The following is a 22,092-nucleotide window of genomic DNA, read 5'->3' as shown; positions in this document are numbered from 1 at the left end:
GCTGGCTAAACAGGTGTACTTACGCTGAGGAGCCTAGTTTTTAAAGGAAAGCCTTTCTTCCAGAAGGGGAAAGACTAAGAGGGTGGCTAGAAAGTCACATCCAAAAGGCAAAGAGAAGCCCAGATCACAAAAGGAGGGGCAAGCAAGAGTGACTGCCAATCCTGCTGGCCTGAGGCACCACCAGCACAGCAAAGATGAGTTAGATGTATAGCTTATCAAACACTATTAATAGCAATAATTAGCATGTATACACACATGTATCAATGGCTACAATACATATATAATGCAGCTATGTATAGATTTGTTATATGTGTGTGCACATATAGACATATGTAGCATAGCTATAGTTGTAATAGCTATAAAAAGAGCCAAACGACTTTTACAAAGATAAAAATGATGTCTCGAGCATAAACGATCACTATGTGAGATCATTTGTATCATCACACGCACTATATTCTCAGGAAAAATGAGGCTATTCAATTCATATTTCAAAAGCTAACCTCATAAACAGGCTGGTTACTCTCATCAATGACCTATCGCTGATTACATTCATCAATGATACATCACAGATGAGAAGAAAGATTCCAATTAAAAGATTCAAGAAAGATTTTTCCTTTTTCTGTTAAAAAACTGACAACTTTGTCTCATCTTCGATCATGCAAACAGCTGTCCTCAATATTTTAATCAGTTTTTCCTAAAAAATTTCAGGAACAGGTTCTGAGAATTTGATTGCATAGATTGTGTGTGTGAGTGTGTATGTATGTGTGTGTGTGTGTGTGTGTGTCTGTGTCTGTGTAAAAGCTGAATCTGAACAAATCATGTGTGTAAAGGCTGAAACTGAAAAATTTGACCTCAAAAACATCTAGTCCAAAATACTTTAGTTGCCAGCCAGAAACACATACCTCAACAAGATGTGCATGCAGGTCTCACAGAATCGGTGACCACATTCTGTCTGCTTAGGGTTACATAAAATAAGGTGACACTTTTCACACTTATACTTGTCTTCCACAGGCTTCACAAATTTTTCCTTGTATCCCCCTTGTTCTGGGACATAAATCGATACTCCAGCACCACGATCAGGATTTGCCTTTTGCTGTACAGTTTGCAATGGAGCAGGGGGGTCCATCTTTTTACTGGAATCCATTTTAGAAGAGAAAAATTCTGCAGAAGAAAAAGAACATTATACAATAACTAAGTGAAGTATTAACACAAACATCAGAAAGAGGAATCCTCTAGGATGTATGACACTTAAATTCATGAGTACTATAATCTCCACTTTACAGATGAAGAAACCAAATAGCAGAGTGTCACTTGTCATGCCAGTAAGCTTAAAAGGCAGGATTTGAACCCAGATCTCTCCATACTCCCAGCCCAGCAATCTTTCTACTACACGATGTTAGCTATCAGTGGAAAAGCAGTGGAACTGAAGCTAAAAGACTTGAATTTGAGTTTTGATTCCTCCACCATTCGGACATGTAACACTAGTGAAATCACTCAACCTTTTAGTTCCTCACCTGAAAATTGAGGATCTGATTAAATTTTACAAACCAATTATTAAATACCTATTACATGCGAAGGCCATGTGCTAGGTGATTCTTCCCCTCAAAAGACTTCTAGTAGAAGGGGTAATGGATGTGTACAGAAATAACTAGGATATAATTAAACACATAAGAATAGAGATTTAGAGGATAGAGTTATAAGGGGCAGCTAGGTGGCACGATGGATAGAGCGCCAGGCCAAGAGTCGGGAGGACCTGAGTTCAAATCTAGCCTCAGACATTCAGTAGCTATGGAACCCTGGACGAGTCACTTAACTCTATTTGCCTCGGTTTCTTCACCTGTAAAATGAGCTGGAGAAGGAAACGGCAAACCACTCTTTTGCCAAATATCTTTGCCAAGAAAACCCTAAATGGGGTCACAGAGAATCAGACACGACTGAAACACAACATCAACAGAGTAACAGAGCTGTAAGGGACCTTGTAGATCATCTAGTTCAACTAATTCATTTGACAGAGGAGGAAACTAAGGCTCCAGCTAAGTGGCTTGACCAAGTCACGTAGAGAGTAGCTAAAAGGTCATTTGGAACCAGGTCCTTTGACTCCAAACCCAGCACTCTTCCCATTACAGCCCAGATGGGAAGGTCAAACAGAAAGGGGTAAGATTTAAGAAGCGAGAGAGATCACAAATATAAGAGGGGAGAGGGACAGCCTTTAGATAGCAGCTTGTTTCAGAAGAAGAGGTTTTAGAGGACTGCAAACTAAAGCCACTTTATACCACATTGAGAGAGGAATAATGTCCAGAACTACGGAGGGCACCATTCTTTTATACTAGTCAGGCCATACTAGAAGTATCAACTCAGTCTTGGTCCCTACTATTTTATTAAGTACATTCTGCATCTAGAGGAAAACCAGGCTGCTGAAGGGCCTTGAGATCATGTCATATAAAGAGTGGATGAAGGAACTAGAAATGTTGAGCCAGGTGAAGAAAAGACTTAGGGAAGTCATGCTCATTATTTACAAGTACTGGGAAAGCTATCGCCCAGAAGGATTAGATTTCTTTTGCTTGACTTCAGAAGGCAGAGGTAGGAATAATGAGAAGAGGATGCAAAGAGACAAACTGAGGCCTAATAGAAGATCAGATTTCCTGACAATCAGAATTATCCAAAATTGAAGTGGGCTGTGTGGAAAAGTGATTCTCCCTCCTCTAAATGTCTTCAAGCAAAGAATGTGGTGGAGAGGATTTTCAGCCATCTGTAGGTTAGATAACATTACATGGTCTTTGAGGTCCCTTCTGATTTTCTGATATTAAAGAAGAGCCACCCCTAGGAGCACCATCAGTGCAGTTTGGAAGGAAGTGAAAGACACACACACAGGTTTGGAAAAAGTCCATTCCAGGTATGGGAGATGGGGATATACAAATGCAGAAGCAGGAGAGGGCAAGCTGACAATGTGATGGGGAAGAGTATGAAATTAGACTGGAAAGGGAGGTTAGAGTCAGGTTGTGGAGGACTTTGAATGCCAAGCTATACAGCTTGGATTTTATTGGGTAAACAATGAGGAACTATGGAAGCCTTTTGAGCAGCAGAGTGATGTGACCAAACCTAGGCATTATGAAGATTATTATGAAGATGGGAGGAGTCACTCAATCAACAAGCACTTCTTACGTTCTGACTCTGCACCAGGCACTGTGCTAGGTGCTAGGGATATAAGGACATGAAACAATCCCTGCTCTCAAGTAGTTTAGGACCTTGTCAGGGGATATAACATGCACACATAGAAGTATATATAATATATGCACAACATAAATAAGGTCGTCTGGAGCCAGGTTTCAAAGGCCTTTAAATGCTAAATTTGATCCTGGAGGTAACAGAAAGTCATTGGAGCCTACTGAGACAGAGTAAGGTGGTCAGATCTGCGCTTCAGGAGTATCATTTTGGCAACTGTGTGGAAAATATTGGAAAAAGGGGAGACTGGAGTCAGGGAAATGAATTAAGAGTCTATTGTAACAGCCTAGGTGGGAGGTAATGAAGGCCTGAATGAGGGTCGTGATTATGTGAGTAGAGGGAAGGGGATGGAAGTGAAAGATGTTATGGTGGTAGAATCGGCAACTGATTAGCTATTCAAAGAGAAGAAAGGAGAGAGAGAGAGAGAGAGAGAGAGACAGAGAGAGAGAGAATGAGAGAGACAGAAGAGTTGAAGATGACTTCACGGTCAAGACCTGAGGTGACTAGAAAAATGGTGGTGCTCTTGGCAGAAATAGTAGGGAAGTTAAAAAGAAGGGTAGGTTGAGGCGGAAAGAGAATTAAATTGTGTTTGGCCTATGTCAAGTCTGAGATAGCTGTAGGGTACCCAGTTTGAAACGGCTAAGAGGTAGCGGCACAAGAGGAAAACTCCGAACAGTAACTAGGACTGGATATATATTTGGGAGCCATCCACAGAGAAATGCTAACTGAATTCATGTGAGACTTCAGAAGCAGAACAGAAGGATCAGGACAAGGCCCTGGGATATGCAAAGAGGATGCATGATATGGATGGAGATTGAGAAGGAACAGTTAGACAGGTAGGAGCATTAAGAGAAAGAAGTGTCTTGAAAATTTGGATAAGACAGAGTGTCCAGAAGAAGAGGGTGGTTGTTACAGTAATTAAGGTGGGACTTTGTTTTACTCTTTTCTCTTTTGGAGCACTTATTTAATCAGGAGCCCTGGATGAGTTGGGTCTTTGTTTCTTTGATGAAATCAGGAGTCTTTGATGACCTCTTTACCTCCAGGGAAAGCTTAGTTTACATGGGTTGGAGTCATTTGTTTGTTAGGCGAGAAGCTTTTAGGTCATGTGGGTTTGAGTAGCATGTTGTGACGCCCTTTGACCCTGAACAGGGTATATAGACTCAGAGGTTGGCGTTTTTCTTTTGGGGGGCTCTCACTCGCTGGAAGAGTGGCGTGTGACTCTAGGCAAGCCATTGTAACTGCCCCGCCCCCCCTTTGCTAACCCAGACCCATTGGTTCTTCTCTGCTAGAAGAATTGTGATTTGGCCTGTTTATATCGTCTCTGTTTGTAATTTGTTTGTATTTGCTCTGAAGTTCAGGGTGCTGGCTTTTTTCCTCCTCAACTAAGTGAGTTATATATGTGTATGTTTGATTAAAGTGAGATTGTTAACCCCTTAAAGCTACTTTCCTTAGTAAAGCAAATCAAAGAACCTGTGCTGACAGCTCTTGTTGCTGGTCAGTCTCATTAGGTCTTACACCTCAACGACTGCTGCTAGCCGGACTGGTGTTACAGTGGTAAATGGCATCAAGGCTGTAGAGAGATCAATACAAATGAAGACTGAGAAAAGACCACCAGATTTGGAAATTAAGAGTTCAGTGATAACTCTGGAGAGAATAGTTTGAGTAACAAGGTAGGAAATAAGCTTGCAAAAGATTGAGGAGTATGTGGAAGATATATCAGATTCCATGCCATCTTGGAGAGGGGTGGGGGAAGAAAATCTGGAACTCAAAATCACACGGAACTGAGTGTTGTAAACTAAAAAATAAATAATCTTAATTTAAAAAAAAAGACTGAGGAGTGATAGGAGAGGAGGTGGAGCAATCAATAGAGCAGAAAGCTTTTTCTAGGATTTTGACTATGAAAGGAAGGAGAGATATAGAAAGACAACTTCAGGGAACAGTAAGGTCAAATAAAGGTTTTTAAAAGATGTTGAGATGTGGGCATTTTTTTGTAGTTAAGCAGGGAAGAAGACAGTAGAAAGGGAAAGATTAAAGGTTAGAAAGGATGGTTGTGGGGTAACCTAGTAAAAGAGAAAGCAGGGCACATGATCAAGGGGACAAGGGGAAAGGCCACTTCATTAGAGACGAGAATAAAGGAGAGAATGAAGGAATGATAAAGCGGTTTTGAGATGTAGAGAAGAGAGAGCTCATGGCAAAGAGCCTCTAAGTTCTCAGTCAAGTATAAAGTGAGGCCCTTTGCTGAGAGGGTTGGGGGAGAGATCGCGTGTGAAGTCTGAGGGTATAATAAGAGGTTTCAAACAGATGCTATGGAGAGTGTGACAGAGAATTAATTAGGAAGGAGTAAAAGGATTGTTTTTCCATGACAAGGCCTCAGTTAATGTTTTATAATACAAATTTGTAGTGGACCTAGCACAACAGAGGACAGTTGTATAATTTTTGTAGTTTAGCAGCATGTAAGTAGGAAGTAGGTGGTGGGAGCTGTCCAGGGCTGTGCTTCTGCAACCCCATGTATGGTGACAGGACAAAGAAGTAAGGTATGTGAGAGAGCAAGGTGACAGAGATGGAGTGCTAGAGAAAGTGATTTTTTCTTCCCCCTTTTCCCTGCCTTTATTCTTGTTGCCCTACCAAGAGAATTATACTTTTAACCAAAATGACATAAATCATCCAATACACAGCTGCCTAAACAGTGGGATTACTCAACGTGCTATGCTGGATATACGGACTGCCAATTCATTTTAGCATTCACAAGGGATCATGAAGAGATGATACGGAAGACCATAAGAAGAAACAGCTTTAGATTAGTCAGGCAAGTGTAGGAAAGCCATGGCATGAACAGCTTAGCACCATTTATACAGAAATCATATAATGCAGTAGATTTATCTTCTAAAATTTATATTTCCCTTAAGCTAATATTGAAATCCATTTTCAGTCTCATAAACCACATTAAGTGATCCCTCATAGCACTTTTGGTCCAACGCTGATGAAAGCTGCCCAGGATGAGCAGGCAAGGATGACTCGCGATTCGTACTGTTGAAGATAATGCTGAAATTGATGAGATCACAAGTCAAATACTGAAGTAAGCAGATGCTATGTTGGCAGGACTGCAAGGATGTGGGATAAAAATTTGTTAATGGAAATAACAAAAAATGGGCTAGACGCATATCATATACTATAACATGAGGCAAAACAATGTACACACACACACACACACACATCTGTATACCCTTGCTAGAGAAGAAACAGTGGCTAAGGTCCCTAGCAGCAGAGAACTAACAAATTCATTAATTAGAAGTCTTATTCGCACTTAATTAGTTTAAGACAGACCTTAGGTCATTAAGAAAAAATAATCACTGGCCCTAGGTCCCTGCTTGAAAATTAAAGATGTAAAATTCACACACTGTAGAAATTTGAAAACAGCATTTAATTATCTACATGTTGACTGGCACTAATGACCAATGAAAGTAGAAAAATTTATTATAACCAAATAATTAAGAGTTGACAATAATATTAATAGCTTTGCTTTAACAAAAGTGTAAATTGTTCATTCCTACTGCAAGCTAAGTACATCACAGATTCTGTTGGGATTTGAGAGGTCTCTTAGTCTAATCGCCAAGGAGCCCCGTGAAGAAATAATCTTTGCAATGTCCCTAAAAAAAATCAACCAATAAGCATTTATTTAGCAGTTACTATATGCCAGGTTGAATATTGGGGATAGCAAGACAAAACTGAAACAGGCCCTATCCTAAAGGATAAAGACAACGTGTATATAAATATGTGTAAGGTGTTTTTTGGGTAGGACACTAACAACTGTGGGGAATCAGGAAAGGATTCAGGTAGTAAGTGTCACTTGAACAGAAAAGAAACAAGGGGTTTTAAACGATGAAAGTGAGGAATGAATTCCTGGCATGGGGAACGGCCCGTGCAAAGTTGCAGGAATAGAAAACATCTGTAAGGTGCAAGAAGATCAATTTGGCTAGATTGTAGCGTGTGGAAAGGAGAATAATGTATAAGGCTAGAGAGGCAGGCTGGAAGCAGACTCTGGAATGCTTTAAAAGCTAAAAGAGAAGCTTCCATTGGTACTGCAGGTAACAGGAAGCCGCTGGAGTTTACTGAACAGGGCAATGACAGTCATACCTGCTTTTTAGGAAAATCACTTCGGCAGCTATGTGGAGGATGGATGGGAGAAGGGAGAGACTTGTGGGCAAGAGAACCATTAGGAAGCTATTGCAGGCAAAGTGACCAGGGCCTGAACTAAGGTGGTGGCTGTGTGAGCATAGAAAAGTGAAAAGATATGGGACTTACTGTGGTGGGAGAATCGCCTTTCCCAAGTTCAGTCCCATAGTGTTCCTTGCTACCCCTACTCCTACCCTTATACTAGACAAATTCAACACATACACTGATGTTCTTTCAAACACCTTCACCTCCTGATTCCTCAATCTTCTCCACTCCCATGATCTATTTCTCTATTCTACCTCAGTCACACCCTAGATCTTGCCATCATTCACAACTGTTTAACTTCAATGATCAAAAGGTCTAAAATCTCTTTATCACAGACCATAACTTCCTATCATTCCATCTCTCCCTATTCATCATCCCTCCTAAACTTATTCTTGGTCCTCACCAGGACCTCCAGACCTTCTCTCCTTAAGTACTCTTCCAGACCATCACCCTTGATCTGATTTAACTTTCTTCTCTTCCCAATGTCAACCTCATAGTTAATCAGTTCAATTCTATATTGTCTTCTACTCTCAAATTCCTTGCTCCTCACCCTATCAATGATCACACCTTGCCAAACCCCAATCATGGACTACTTTTACCTCCTATCTCCTCTACTCCTACTGCTGATCAAAGCTGAGAGAAATCATGCAATTGAATCAAATGGGCTCACCTCAAAGTTATGGTGTATAATCTCAATTGGGCCCCCTTTACAGCCAAACAATCACTGTACTCCTCACTAACTGCTTCTCTATCATATTCTCCATAGAGGTTATTCCAAATAGCTTCTCTCCTCCTATTTAATTTTCTCCCTACTCCCTCTTAACTGAGGGCATACCTCATACTTTACTGAGAAAATTGAAACCATTTGCCATCAACTCCTCTATATTTCAAAATCCTTAACATCATTCCTCCATTTTAGTCCAGTGTCTAATGGCTAATGCATATGGGCATACACCCTTGATCCCATCCCAGCACTGAACATGGTGCCCGGCACAGAGTAGGCACCTAATAAATGTTTACTGATTGATTGGTCCCCTCTCATGTCTTCACCATCACTCACTCTCTAATCTCCAGTCTCTATCTACTTGATTCCTCCTCTGCTTCCTACAAACACTCCCATCTCCTCAAGATATTAGCCTTTGTCTCTCCTCCATTAACAGCCAAATTCCTTGACAAAGCTGTCCATGCTGATTGTCTCCATTTTTCTCCTCTCACTCACTTCTGAACCTTTTGCAATATTATTTCTATTCTCATGACTTAACTGAAACAACGCTCCCTCCTAATGATCTCTTCATTTAGCAATTGATTCTTAACGGGCAGATCTGACAGCTTTTTCTTAATCCCCATCCTTCTAGACTTCCCTTGCCTGTGACACTGCTGACCGTCTTCTCCTTATAGAACAGTCTCTATTCACTGAATTTTCATGACACTGCCCTCTCTGTGTTCTCCTATCTGCCTGGTTTTTTCCCTCAGTCTCCTTTGCTGGTTCATAATCTATATCGAGCTGCCTAGCTATGGTTGTCCCTCCAGGCTCTGTCCTAGGCCCTATTCTCTTCTTTCACTTGGTGACCTCATGAGCTTAATTATACAGATGACTCCCAAATCCAAATATCTAGTTCTAATCTCTCTCCCGAGCTCTGATAGCATACCTCAAATTCCCAGTTGGATATTTTGAACTGGATGCCCTTTAGGCATCTCAACCTCAAAATGTCCAAAACTGAACTCATTATCTTTCCCTGAAAACCCACCCCTCTTCAGATCTTTTCTATTTTTGTTTTAAGGCACCAACATCTTTCCAGTCACTCAGGTTCACAACCGAAGCATTAAGCCCGAGAGGGAGCTAGGTGGGGTAGAGAATATAGGACTGGACCTAGAATCAGGAAGACCTGAATTTGAATCCTACCCCAGATACTTACTGCTGTCTGACCCTGGACAAGTCACCTAATCTAAGTCTCGGTTTTCTTAATAGAAAAATAACAGCAACGATTGGGACAATAATAGAAACTATAGGGTTGATGCGAGGATCAAGTGCTATAGCATATATAAAATGCTTTGCAAACCTTAAAGTACCATATAAATGCCAGCCACTACTCTCATTAATGATCCTTGATTCCTCACCTTGCCTCACCCTGCATATGCGATTTGTTGCCAGATCTCATCATTTCTGCCTCTACAATATTTCTTGCAAGTGTCAATATGTAGAAAGTAGAAATAAACCAATCAATACTTTCCTTGCTGTGTAAAGGAAGACTTCCTGGAACAACAGAATCAGGAGCTGTCTTAAAAGATTGGAAAGACAGAAACACAAAGACATAAACGCAAAGGTGAGCAGAGGTGCCGAATGGCATTTCTTAGGAAAGGGAATGTACCATACGTAGTTTAAAATATTCTGGACTTGGTGTTAGGAAATGTAGGTTCAAAGCCTAGTTCTGATAGTTGCTAGCTAGCTGTATCAAAAGCAACTCACGACCTCCATCTTTAAAATAAAGAGAAGAGAATTAATGCTACCTACCTTAAAGCATAATGCTTGGCACATAATAAATGCTTAATAAATGCTTGCTGATTGATCATACACCACAAAATGCTATGCAGGGGTGGGGAACCTGTGGCCTCGAGGCCAAATGAAGCCACAGACAGTTTGGATTCAGTTAAAGGGCTGCACTTGAGGACCTAGAGGGCCACATGTGGCCTCAAAACCACAGGTTCTCCACCCCTTTGTTATAGAAATATGAACTATTTTTATTAATGTAATTTAATATTTCTCATTTCTACAGGAATAGACAAAGCTTCATTTTAATCAAATGTAAATATTTGACTTCTTTATCCAAGATTTCAGTTAAAATTTTAGCACATCCATTCTCCTATACAGTGCTTAGTAATCCATGGCTATTTAGAAAATATCATTCGATGAGAAAGGTGAAGAACAAAATCCTGGCCACGGGGGCAGACTTGACATTGTGTAGTGGAAAGAAACATGGACTGGGAGTGAGGAGCGCCAGGTTCCAGTACTGATTCCACCACACTAGCTGTCTGACCTTGGGGACAAGTTATGTCCCTGCTGTTGGCCTTGGTTTTCTCATCTCTGCAATGAGAAAGGATGGGCTGGATGAACTGTAAGGGCCCTTCAGATCGAAAAGTTCTATGATTCTAACAGCTTGGCATCAAGTTAATTGCAAGTAATGAAAGCTCCCTCAAATCACTTTTGGAAATACGTGAGGCACAAATAATAGTGTGGCTCCAGTGTACTTTTTCAGGCCTACTGATGCTATCTGCCTTCACAAACTCCATTCTAGCCAAATGACATTCTGCTTCCCGTCTCTCTGCCTTTGAAGAGGCTGTTCCTCATGCCTGGAATGTCTTCCTTTCCCCTTTTGTCATGAAGGCTATCATTAATACAAGGAGGGGCTGCAGATAGCGACTGTACTGATGAGACCATGTCCCACTGTAGAAATAAGCACTGATTATGAAAATGTGGCACCCTTACTCTTGCCTAGAAGGTTGAGACACTAGAGATGGAGCCCTTCTGCTTCAGCCAGAAGTCATACCAGCTTCTGACTCCTGGAGTCACCTGAGAAATTTGCTCCAACCTGGAGACTTTGTGGAAGTGAATTGATAGGACTCATAGATCAGCTGAAGCCTGTGAAGCTGAACAAGCAATGGAAGAGAGAGAGAGAGAGAGAGAGAGAGAGAGAGAGAGAGAGAGAGAGAGAGAGAGAGAGAGAGAGAGAGAGAGAGAGGCTGCAGTGAGGAGTTCATCAGTACCTAACCATGGAGGCAAGAGGCATGTTTAGGCAGATGCTGCTTTGTTGAATCCAGAGAGGAGATTCAAAACTGACTCCTACCTTTCTCTTGTTCCCTTTTGCCTCCCTATCCTTCCTGGGAATGCATGCATCTATTCCTAAAACTTACCTCTATTTCCTAAAATTTTATTTATATTCCTACTTACTTTGTCTTTTAAGCCAGTTGGAAATGATAAACAGGGTTAATCATTGCATTGCTAACCTATGTGTATCACGACCCAAATACACAAAGACAGACAATAAAATAGATTTTACAACTCCAATATATTTTGCCACATAAATTTTCAGGGTGGGGGTTCAGAAGTGAAGAAAAACAATTACTGATTAACTTTTTATAACCTCCCAGAACAAGGAGAGAAGAAGAGTTAATTTGGCAACAAGTTGGGCAACAAATAAGCATTTTGGCTAGGGAAGGTTACAACTACTTTGCTGGAGCCAGAGATGGGGCGTTGGCCACTTTCTCCCCATTATTTCCTGAGGCCTGATCTGAAAGGAAATCATTCCTTCAGATTGGAGGAACTGAGGGAATGGCTGGAGAGAAAGTCAAGACAGAAGGAAGGAACCAAGGAGTAAGTGGGAAGAAAGAGCTTGATCCATACAATGGTGGTGGCCACAGCGAGGGACAACCCTGCTTACCAGCAGAGCCAAGGAGCACACCATCACCACAACCCAGCGAGGCAGCCAAAGTAAGCCAAGTACTATGAGAATAAATAAAATACACAGTTCTTTACCCCACTGTAGTCATAGGGGATGACAGTTTCCCTATTCAGGGAGAAATGAATCTATTTTACTGCCATGTCAGTAACAAGTGATCAGCTTTTCCCAGGTTCATTAATGGCCATATGAAGAAGACTAGCTAGAAAGTTCCCTAAGACTGGTTTGGCAAATAAGGGATAGATGCATGATCGTTTTTGTAGATTAGCCGCAAGAGAGACTTTTCATAACTCCATGATGAGATCTCCCTTCATAATTTAGCCCTCCTTATTCCTGACCTACATTTTTAGCTAGGCAGAAATCCTTAAGGGAAGGAGAGAAAGGGGAAGGGGAAAAGGTTATGTGATGGTTAGGAACATTTTAAGAGTATTTCTTTTGAGCAGTAACAGTACTTCATATGTTGCATGGCACTTGATTAGACATCCTGCTATCATTCATCCAACCCAACAAAGCTGTGTTGCCTTGATGGTGGCTGAGTTCCAAGGCTTCATTGTCTGGGAAATGTATATTGCCTTTTAATGTTTTTAGAATACCTCATGGGTAACGCTGATGAAAAGAATCTGGCACACTTGAAGCCAAAATAGAAATTAATTCTCACCCAATCACAAAATCATTTCAAGAGGCAATATTCCACTCATACAAGAAAAGCAAATGAACAGATAACTGTCTCAAACAGACATATATTCCTCATAAAAATAATCTTCCAAGGATAGTTTGCTAAGTAATAAGAATGTCCAAAGCTTAAATAAAGGCCAATAATAAAACCCTATCTTTTGGCTGACTACAACAGAGGACCTAACTTGTTTAAATAAAGGCAAACCCTAGAAAAGCGAAAAGTCACCAGGCCAGGCAAATAAGTGAAAAGGAGAAAAGAAGTATTGTTGGAGTTTTATCAAGAATCCCAAAAATCTTCTTACTCACATTGATTTTCCGATTCTAATTTCTAGCTAAATTATAGGTTGAGATAAATTACAAAACTACTTCATCTTGAGAACAGAAGAAAAGTATGTACAAAACATGAAATGCCCAATAGATAACTAATTTAGATTCCAAGAAAGATTTCTCCCTTTTCTTTCCAGATATAGCTACTGACTTAGTTGTTTTGAAATAGATCTCTTTAGCATATTCCTGAACTTATTCTTTCAACAATCTATTGGCAAGTACAGATACCACCACAACAATCCTACTGTGATGCTACAAAATGACAGAGAAATGAGCCTGGGTTCTCTAAGGCTGTGCCGATCTTTGTTCCACCAAGCTAAAAGGGTTTTGAGTACAGTCCAGTGACAAACTGAATATGCGGAAGGCAGGTTGTTCTGAATACCTCCGGTTCAAGCAAGGGGCAGCTGGGTGATGCAGTGGACAGAGCACCAGGATTGGAGTAGGGAAGACCAGAGTTCAAATCCGGCCTCGGACACTTACTAGCTGTGTGACCCTGGGCAAGTCACTTAGCCCTGTTTACCTCAGTTTCCTCATCTATAAAACGGGCCAGAGAAGGAAATGGCAGACACTTCTGTATCTTTGCCAAGAAAGCCCTAAGTGGGTCATGAAGAGCTGGACACGACTGAAACAACTGAACAACAACAAAGGTACAGCCTCAATTTTTTTGGTTGCTTGCCATATCCGGTACATTCTCATAAAGAATGTCCTATATCCATCTTGAACGTATTCTTGATGAAAATATGAGGACAAGAAATCATCTGCAAATTATTTTCTATAGCAGAGGACATTCTCGTATTCACTTGATTGACTAAAAAGTATATATTTTTAAAAAGCACAGTTCCTGACAAAGTAGGCTTACTTAAATAAATTTTTATTAATAGACTGATTTTAAAAATTGACTTCTACAGAGAAAGGGGGTTCTCTTACATCTACGACCCTCCAATCATATAGTATCATCATACAAGATTTCTTGGCAAGCATATAACAAGAGATAACTTTGTTCAATGATCCTGTTTGTGTAGCAACGTTAAAGAAACATTAAACAGAACTGTACATTCATTAAGGTACTCAATACTATCATGGAGACTAGCGTGTGGTCCAAATGGAGGAGGGATTCCTTATGCGTGGTGGTGTCTTCCAGATGCTTCTATTTGCTGATAACATTGTACTGACACAAGGCGTTACAGACATTCTTTAATAAGATCCACAACCACTTAAAAGTGACATAGGGAAAGCTAAATGAATAAATAATGTTTTTGTCCAAATATTCTAGGTACATAAGGTATGCAGGCAAATGGACAGCCCACTGAACTAGTTAATCGATACATCTATCTTTCTTCGTAATTTTCCCATTACTGTGGAGGGTACCATTATCTTTGTAGTCACCCAGGCTTACCACTTAGGTATCATCTTCAAATCCTCATTCTCACTCCCCCCTACCCCATCCAATCCCTCATCAGGTTCTGTTGATTCTACCTTTCTCTTACTCCGAACATGGCTTGTATTCTCTCCTCTGACACTGCCAACACCTTAGTCCAGGACTTCTTCACCTTAAAGCTGGACTACTGAAATAGCCTTTTGGCTGATCTCCTGCCTCAAGTCTTTCTGTACTCTAGTCCATTCTTGACTCAGCTGTCAAATTAATGTTCCTACAATGCAGGTCTGATCTGAACATATCACTTCACTATTCAATCAACTCTAGTGGCTCCCTATTGCCTCCAGGATCAAATAAAAAATCCTCTGTTTTCTCAGTACTCACCCTTTTGACTCCTCTCCAACCTCTGATTCTGTCCATCACTCTCTTTTCCTTGGTACTTTCTTCGCTCTAAGTTTTCATGACACTACTCTGCCCTGATTCTCCTCCTACCTGTCTGACCACTCCTCCGTCTCCTTTAATCACTAACCATGGGTCTCCTCTCAAGGCTCTGTCCTGAGCCCTCTTCTCTTTTCTCTCTATGCTACTTCACTTAGAAATCTCATCAGCTCCCGTAATTTCAATTCTCATCTTTATGCCAATGACTCTAAGATCTACTAGTTAGTTCTAATCTGTCTGGTGACTTCTAGTCTCTCAATTCCAACTATCCACTAGATATCTAGAACTGGAGGTCTAGTACTAGAGGTAGACAGCTAAACTCAACATGTTTAACAAACTGAACTCACTATCTTTTTTCCTTCCCCAACCCTCCCCTTTTCCTAATTTCCCTGTGACTGTAGAAGGCACCACTATCCTCTCAGTAACTCAGGTTCACATTCTAGCTGCCCTCCTCTTTCATCTCCTCTATTCAAATCCTGTGGATTCTATCTTTTTAACATCTTTCCTCAGACATTGCTACCACTTTGGCAGAGGCCCTAATCACCTTACACCTGGACAACTGAAATAGCCTTCAGTGGATCTCCTTGCTTCAAATCACTCCCTTCTCCAGTCTATCTTCCACTAGGCTATCAAATGGTCAGACCATATCATGCCCCTCTTCTCCCTTTCAATAAATTCAGTTGACTCTGTTACACCCAGGATCAAAAAGAAAATCCTTTGTTTGTCATTTAAAGCCCTCTATAACGTGATCCTTTCCTACCTTTCTAGCTTTCTTACACCGTGCTTCCCTCCATATACTCTATGACCTGTGACCCTGGCCCCTTTTTTACTGGCTGTCTCTCATTCCTAGAACTCTCTCCCTTCTCATCTACATCTTCTGGCTTCCCTGGCTTCCTTCTATCTTCCTTTATCTTCTATAAGAAGCCTTTCTCAATGTCTCCCAATGCTAGCGGCATTCCTTCTCTTGACTGTCTCCATTTTATCCTGTTTACATCTTGTTTACATGTAGTTGTTTGCATGTTGTCTCCCCCATTAGATTATGAGCTCCTTGAGAGTAGGACCTTTTTTTGCCTTTGTTTGTATCCTTAGTGTTCAGTATAGAGCCTGGCACACAGTAGGTATTTAATAAATGCTTCCTGACTTGACACTGCAGCAGTTCTTCATTAAAAATTCAATTAGGAAACAGAATACTTAAATAAGCCTTCAGCCTATCTTAGAAAAAGAAACTGAACAAGTCATCAATGAGTTCCTAGAAGAAAATCTCCAGGGCCAGATGGATTCCCAATTCTACCAAACTTTTAAAGAACAATTAATTCCATTAGTATATGAACTATCTGGAAAAACAAGCAAAGAAGGCATTCTACCAAATGCCTTTTATGACATGAATTATGGTTCTGATAACTAAACCAGGAAGGGCAAAAACAGAGAAAGAAAACCATAGACCAATTTCCCTAATCAATATGGATGGAAAAATTTTAAATAAAATGCAAGCAAGGAACAGCAATACATTACAAAGATCATATATTATGACCAGGCAGGATTTATACCAGGAATGCAGGCTGGTTCAATGTTCAGAACACTATCAATATAACTGACTAAATCAATAGCAAAAATAACAAAAATCATGATTATCTCAATAGATGCAACAAAAGCTTCTGACAAAATACAATGCTCGTTCCTATTAAAAACACTAGAAAGCACAGGAATAAGTGAAGTTTTCCTTAAAATGACAAGTAGTATTGATAATCAGCCAGCATTATCTGTTATGGGGATAAGCTAGAAGCCTTCCCAATGCAATCAGAGGTAAAACAAGGATACCTATTATCAGCACTATTATTCAATATTGAACTAGAAATGATAGCTATAGCAATAAGAAAAGAAAAAAGAAATTGAAGGAATTACAATAAGCAATGAGGAACCAAAATAACCACTCTTTGCAGATGATATGACGTATGCTTAAAGAATCCTAGAGGACAAACTAAAAACTATTTGAAACAATTAAGAACCTTAGCAAAGTTGCAGGATATAAAATAAATCCATGTAAATCACCAGCATTTCTATATATCACCAACAAAGTCTAGCAGCAAGAGATAGAAAGAGAATAGCTGTGGACAATAGAAAATACTTGGGAGTCTACCAATAAGACAAAGCCAGAAACTATATGAACACAATTTCAAAATAGTTTTCATACAAATAAAGACAAATCTAAACAACTGGAAAACTATTAATACCTATTAGATTGGTTAACATGACAGAAAAGGAAAATTACAAATGTTGGAGGGGATGTGAAAAATATGGGTAAGCTGAGCCAATATAATAAAAATTACAATTCTACCTAAATTAATTTACTTATTCAGTGTCACACCAATCAAACTACCAAAAATTATTTTATAGAGCTAGAAAAAATAATAACAAAATTCATCTGGAAGCACAAAAGGTCAAGAATATCAAGTGAATCAATGAAAAAAAAATGTGAAGGAAGATAGCCTAGCAGTACCAGATTTCAAAATATTTTACAAAGTGCTAATCATGAACTCTAATACTAGCTAAGAAATATAATGGTAAATCAGTGGAATAGATTAGGTACACAATACACAGTGGTAAATGACAATAGTAATCTACTATTTAATAAACCCAAAGATCCAAACTTTTGGGACAAGAACTCACTATCTGACAAAAATTTCTGGGAAAACTGGAAAGCAGCTTGGCAGAAACTAGTTGCAGATCAACATCTCCTACTGTGATATGGTCAAAATGGGTATGTGATTTAGACATAAAGGATGATATCTTCAGCAAATCAAGGGAGCATGGAAAATTTTACCTGTCAGATCTATGGATAAGGGAAGAATTTGTAACCAAATAAGAGCTAGAGAGGATCACGAGAAGTAAAATGGATAATTCTGATTACATGAATTAACAAGATTTTGTGCAAACAAAATCAATGCAGCCAAGGATTAAAAGGAAAGCAAGTAAGTGGAAAAAAAATTACAAGTTTCTTTGACAAAAAGATCTAATTTCTCAAATATATAGGGAATTGAGTCAAATTTATAAAAACAGGCATCATTCCCCAATTGACAAATGGTCAAAGGATATGAACAGGCAGTTTTCAAAAGAAGAAATCAAAGCTATCTATAGTCTACATACAGCTATTTATCTACAGCTAGGTTTCATGGTGGATAGAGCACTGGAGTTGGAACCAGGAAGATTCATCTTCCTGAGTTCAAATCTGTCCTCAGACATTAACTAGCTGTGTGACCCTGGCACTTCCCTTAACCTTTTTTGCCTCAGTTCCTCATCTGTAAAATGAGCTAGAGAAGGAAACAGCAAACTGCTCTAGTAACTTTGTCAAGAACACCCCAAATGAGGTCACAAAGAGTCAGACAAGACTGAAACTAGTGAGCAACAAGTCATGAAAAAACAGTCCTATGAAAAAATGTTCTAAATCACTATTTTTTTTTTTTTTGCAGTGGGGAAGGCAGGGCAATTGGGGTTAAGTGACTTGCCCAAGGTCACACGGCTAGTAAATGTGTCAAGTGTCTGAGGCTGGATTTGAACTCAGGTACTCCTAACTCCAGGGCTGGTGCTCTACTCACTGCGCCATCTAGCTGCCCCCTAAATCACTACTGATTAAAGAAACGCAAATTAAAACAATTCTGAGGTACCACACAATACCTATTAGATTGGTTAACATGACAGAAAAGGAAAATTACAAATGTTGGAGGGGATGTGAAAAAATTGGCACCCTAATGCACTGCTGGTGGAGTCATGAACTGGTCCAGCCATTCTGGAGAATAATTTGGAACTATGCCCAAAGGGTTATAATATTGTGCATAGCTTTTGACCCAGCAAAGGTCTGTACCCCAATGAGATCAAAGTAAAAGGAATAGGATTTATATGTACAAAAATATTTATAGCAACTTTTTGGTGGTGGCAAAAATTAGAAATTGAGGAGATGCCCATCAACTGGGGAATGGCTGAACAAGTATTAGTATATAATTGTGATGGAATATTATTGTACTATAAGAAATGATAAGCAGGATGTTTTCAGAAAAACCTGGGAAGACTTATATGAATTGATGCAAAATGAAGTGAACAAAACCAGAAAAATATTATACACAGTAACAGCAATATTGCATGATGATCAACTGTGAATGACCAATCACTTCTGATCAGTGTTCTGATCAACAAAATGATCCAAGACAATTCTGAAGGACTTATTGATGAAAAATTCTATTTACCTCGAAAGAGAGAACTGATACTCTGGAGTCTGAGTGCAGAGTGAAGCATAATTTTTTCACTTTATTATTCTTGCCTTTTTGTGGTAACATGGCTAATATAGAAATATATTTTGCATGATTTCATATGTATAGTTGACATAACATTTCTTGTCTTCTCAATGAGTAGGGGAGCATTAGGGAGGGGAGAGAGAATTTGAAATAAAATTTTTTAAAAAGGAATGTTCAAAGTAAGTAATACATTCATTAAAAAATAAACAAAAAAGGGGAAAATTCAATTACATAAGTATTTATCATGTACAGAGCACCATGCTAAGTGCTAGATGGGATGCAAAGTTTAGATAATTCAGCAAATATTTGAAGCCCCTATTATTAAGCACAGATTTATGTGTAAGGCACTATGCTAGCACTGAGGATACGAAGGCAAAAATGAAAGAGTCCGTGCCCTTAAGAAGCATATGTTCCACCGTGGGAGGAAGGATATTACATGTCCATAAGCAAATATAAATACAAAGGATATATAACAATGCTAATAACCGAGTAAGGTTGGGTGGAAGTTAGGGGAAAAAGCTGATATAGGAAGTGGCACATTCCTTTGAAGGATCCTAGAGAAGCCATAAGGTAGAGGCTTTATATATCTACACAGGGAACCATTCGTTCAAAGGCATGAAGGAAGAGGATGGCATGCCAGCTGGTGGGCCAGTTTGGCTGGAATGAAGAATGCCTGAAGGGGGATAATAACAAGCACAACTGGAAAAAGTCAGAACGTGGAAGGCTTTAAGAATGTTACCCTAGAGATAAGAAGTAACCAAAGATTATTTTTGAATAGGAGGTAACAGAGTCAGATTTATTCTTTAGGAATATCAATTTGGTAGCTATGTGGCAGACAGGACTGAAGAGGGAAGAGCCTGTAGGGAGCAAGATAAATGAGAAGGCACAGTCAAGACAACGAAGACCTGCCTTAGGGTAACGGCTGTGTGACAGGAGAGAAGGGGTAAGATGGGAGGTAGGTCCAACAGGATTTGGCAGCTGTTTGGATATGGGGATTGAGGGAGACAGAAGGGTCAAGAATGAATCCAAGCTTGTGAACGCTGGTGTCTGGAAGGATGATAGTACCCTCAAGTTAAAAAACATTTATTACTATGTTCCAGGTATGGTGCTAAGTGCTGGGAATACAAATACAAAGAAAGGTAGTACCTGCCTTTAAGAAGCTTACATTTTAATGGGAAAAGACAACACATAAAAGGAAGCTGAAAAATTGGGAAGGTACAGTTGAGGGAGAGAAGGAAGATGGCGGAGAAAGCAGTCTGGAGAGTCAGGAGAAGAGTCCAGGGAGGAATGAAGGAGTAAATACGGCTGGCCTGGGCACCTTCCTTAAAATGGAGGCTCAGAAAGGAACTGACTGACCATAAGAAGGAGCCAGAGGGACAAAAGAATCTTCCAGAGTGATAAGTTATTTTGGAGGAGTGATGGATTTCAGTAAAAACAGAATGAATTCCATCACTGGCCCTTCATTACCCTCCCAGCTAGGTTTCTGCCTTCTAGCCCTGGAACTTCCTTCGGTGCTTGGAACCTTCTCCCCCTGGAACATCCTTCTACTATCATCTCTCTTCTACCATTAGTGAATTTCTTTCCTAGGGCCTCCATTTTGGGGATGGGTCCAGGCTGACCAAACTTCATTCCCTTTACAGCTATGCTTCTGCCTCTCCATGCCCCTGAAGACTCTGCCAATATTCCCCTATAAGGGGCTAATTCCCCTCCCACCCCCAGCTTTTCAGATTCTTTTTATGTGTTATCATCTCTCATTAGAATATAAGCTCCTTGTGGGCAGGAATTCTCATTCTCTCCATCCTCCACACACTCCCCCCATATCTATGTCCATAGAACTCTGCCCTAATTAAATATGGGGTGGGGGAGATACTATACAAACAGAGAAAACAATGATACAAAGTATTATATATGTACTGGTTGGTGGTGGCGTTTTTTTTTAAGTTTCAAAATAGGGCATAAGCTCAATCTCATCAGCCCCAAAAAACCTTTATTTAAGTATGCTTTTGAAAAGAATAACACAATACACAGGAAGAGGCATTTTAATCAACTAAGAAACACAAAAGGAAAAAATTTATTTTAAATGTCTTTCAAACATTTAAAAAGCTACATAGTAGAATAGTGCATCAACCTAATAACTAGAGTAAGTCATAAAAAGAGGAACAATAACTGAGATAAATATGTCCATAAAATTATTCCAAGACGTACCCAGATAGAATTCCTGGCCAACAAAAGATAAGGACCTCAGAAGGACCTCGGAAGGTCCTCAGGAAGGACCTACGAGGCAAAATAATTCCTGATAGAAGAGCCATTTTTTCAGTCACAGTTGAAGGAATGGTGAGTTGTAAAATACCTTGTAGATACTCAGTAGGTATTAAAGAAATATTCATTACAGTGATAAGTCTAGAAAAAACTTTTTACTCATTCTTATATTTATTCATTGGACTCTGATGTCAGGTAATCTTGTTTATCCAAGTTCAACTGTAAAGTCATATACATAGTTTAATAACTGTTTCAATATAAAAATTAATGAGAACAATAATTAGGAGGCAATGTAAAACAGTTTGGGGTGATGGCATCTTTAATTAAACAGAGTCAACAGGGAGTAAGGGAGAAATTAAGATGACTTCCAAAATTTTTTTTTCTAACTGCCTTTGGTCATTCCACTAGAGCTGAGTCATTCCCTGACTTACTGTAAAGATAATTCAAGAGACAACAGTTTTCCTCTGCAACCCAACATCACCAATCTCCATCCACTGTTGTGGTGGGCATACATATTTGTTATAGATGAAAAGATAATATGGACTATCCTTCCCATTTTTCGCGGTTCTCTTAAACAAATGAAGATTGAGCAGAAGTTGTGATACTAGCATACAAAATTTTCCTAAGCCATGTGTGGTTCTAAATTCTGATCTGTGGAAATATCTGATCAGGTAGCCTTCATGTAAATTGCAAACTATGATTCATTCGTAGCTGGCTTTCTGTGGGCACACAACAAAATGTTAATTGATAGCCAGAAGTGGCAGTTATTAAGCTAGGCCTACACCACTGAAGGCTCTCAAAGGATTTCATCTAACATAACTGAAACACATGGCAATTC

General features: G+C 39.6%; 1 protein-coding gene across 1 annotated transcript in view; it reads right to left on the bottom strand.

Moving 5' to 3' along the window:
* Positions 1-22,092, bottom strand: part of TRAF3 (TNF receptor associated factor 3) — a 145,955-nt gene that overhangs the window by 40,696 nt on the left and 83,167 nt on the right. The window contains exon 3 of the mRNA XM_036750460.1: positions 903-1,161. Within this exon, the coding sequence (XP_036606355.1) occupies positions 903-1,144 (242 nt within the window). The 5' untranslated portion in view covers positions 1,145-1,161. The remainder of the gene's footprint in view (positions 1-902; positions 1,162-22,092) is intronic.

The sequence above is a fragment of the Trichosurus vulpecula genome, chromosome 3 (genome assembly GCF_011100635.1).
Source record: "Trichosurus vulpecula isolate mTriVul1 chromosome 3, mTriVul1.pri, whole genome shotgun sequence".
NCBI lineage: Eukaryota > Metazoa > Chordata > Mammalia > Diprotodontia > Phalangeridae > Trichosurus > Trichosurus vulpecula.
This window is presented reverse-complemented; position numbering and strand designations above follow the sequence as displayed.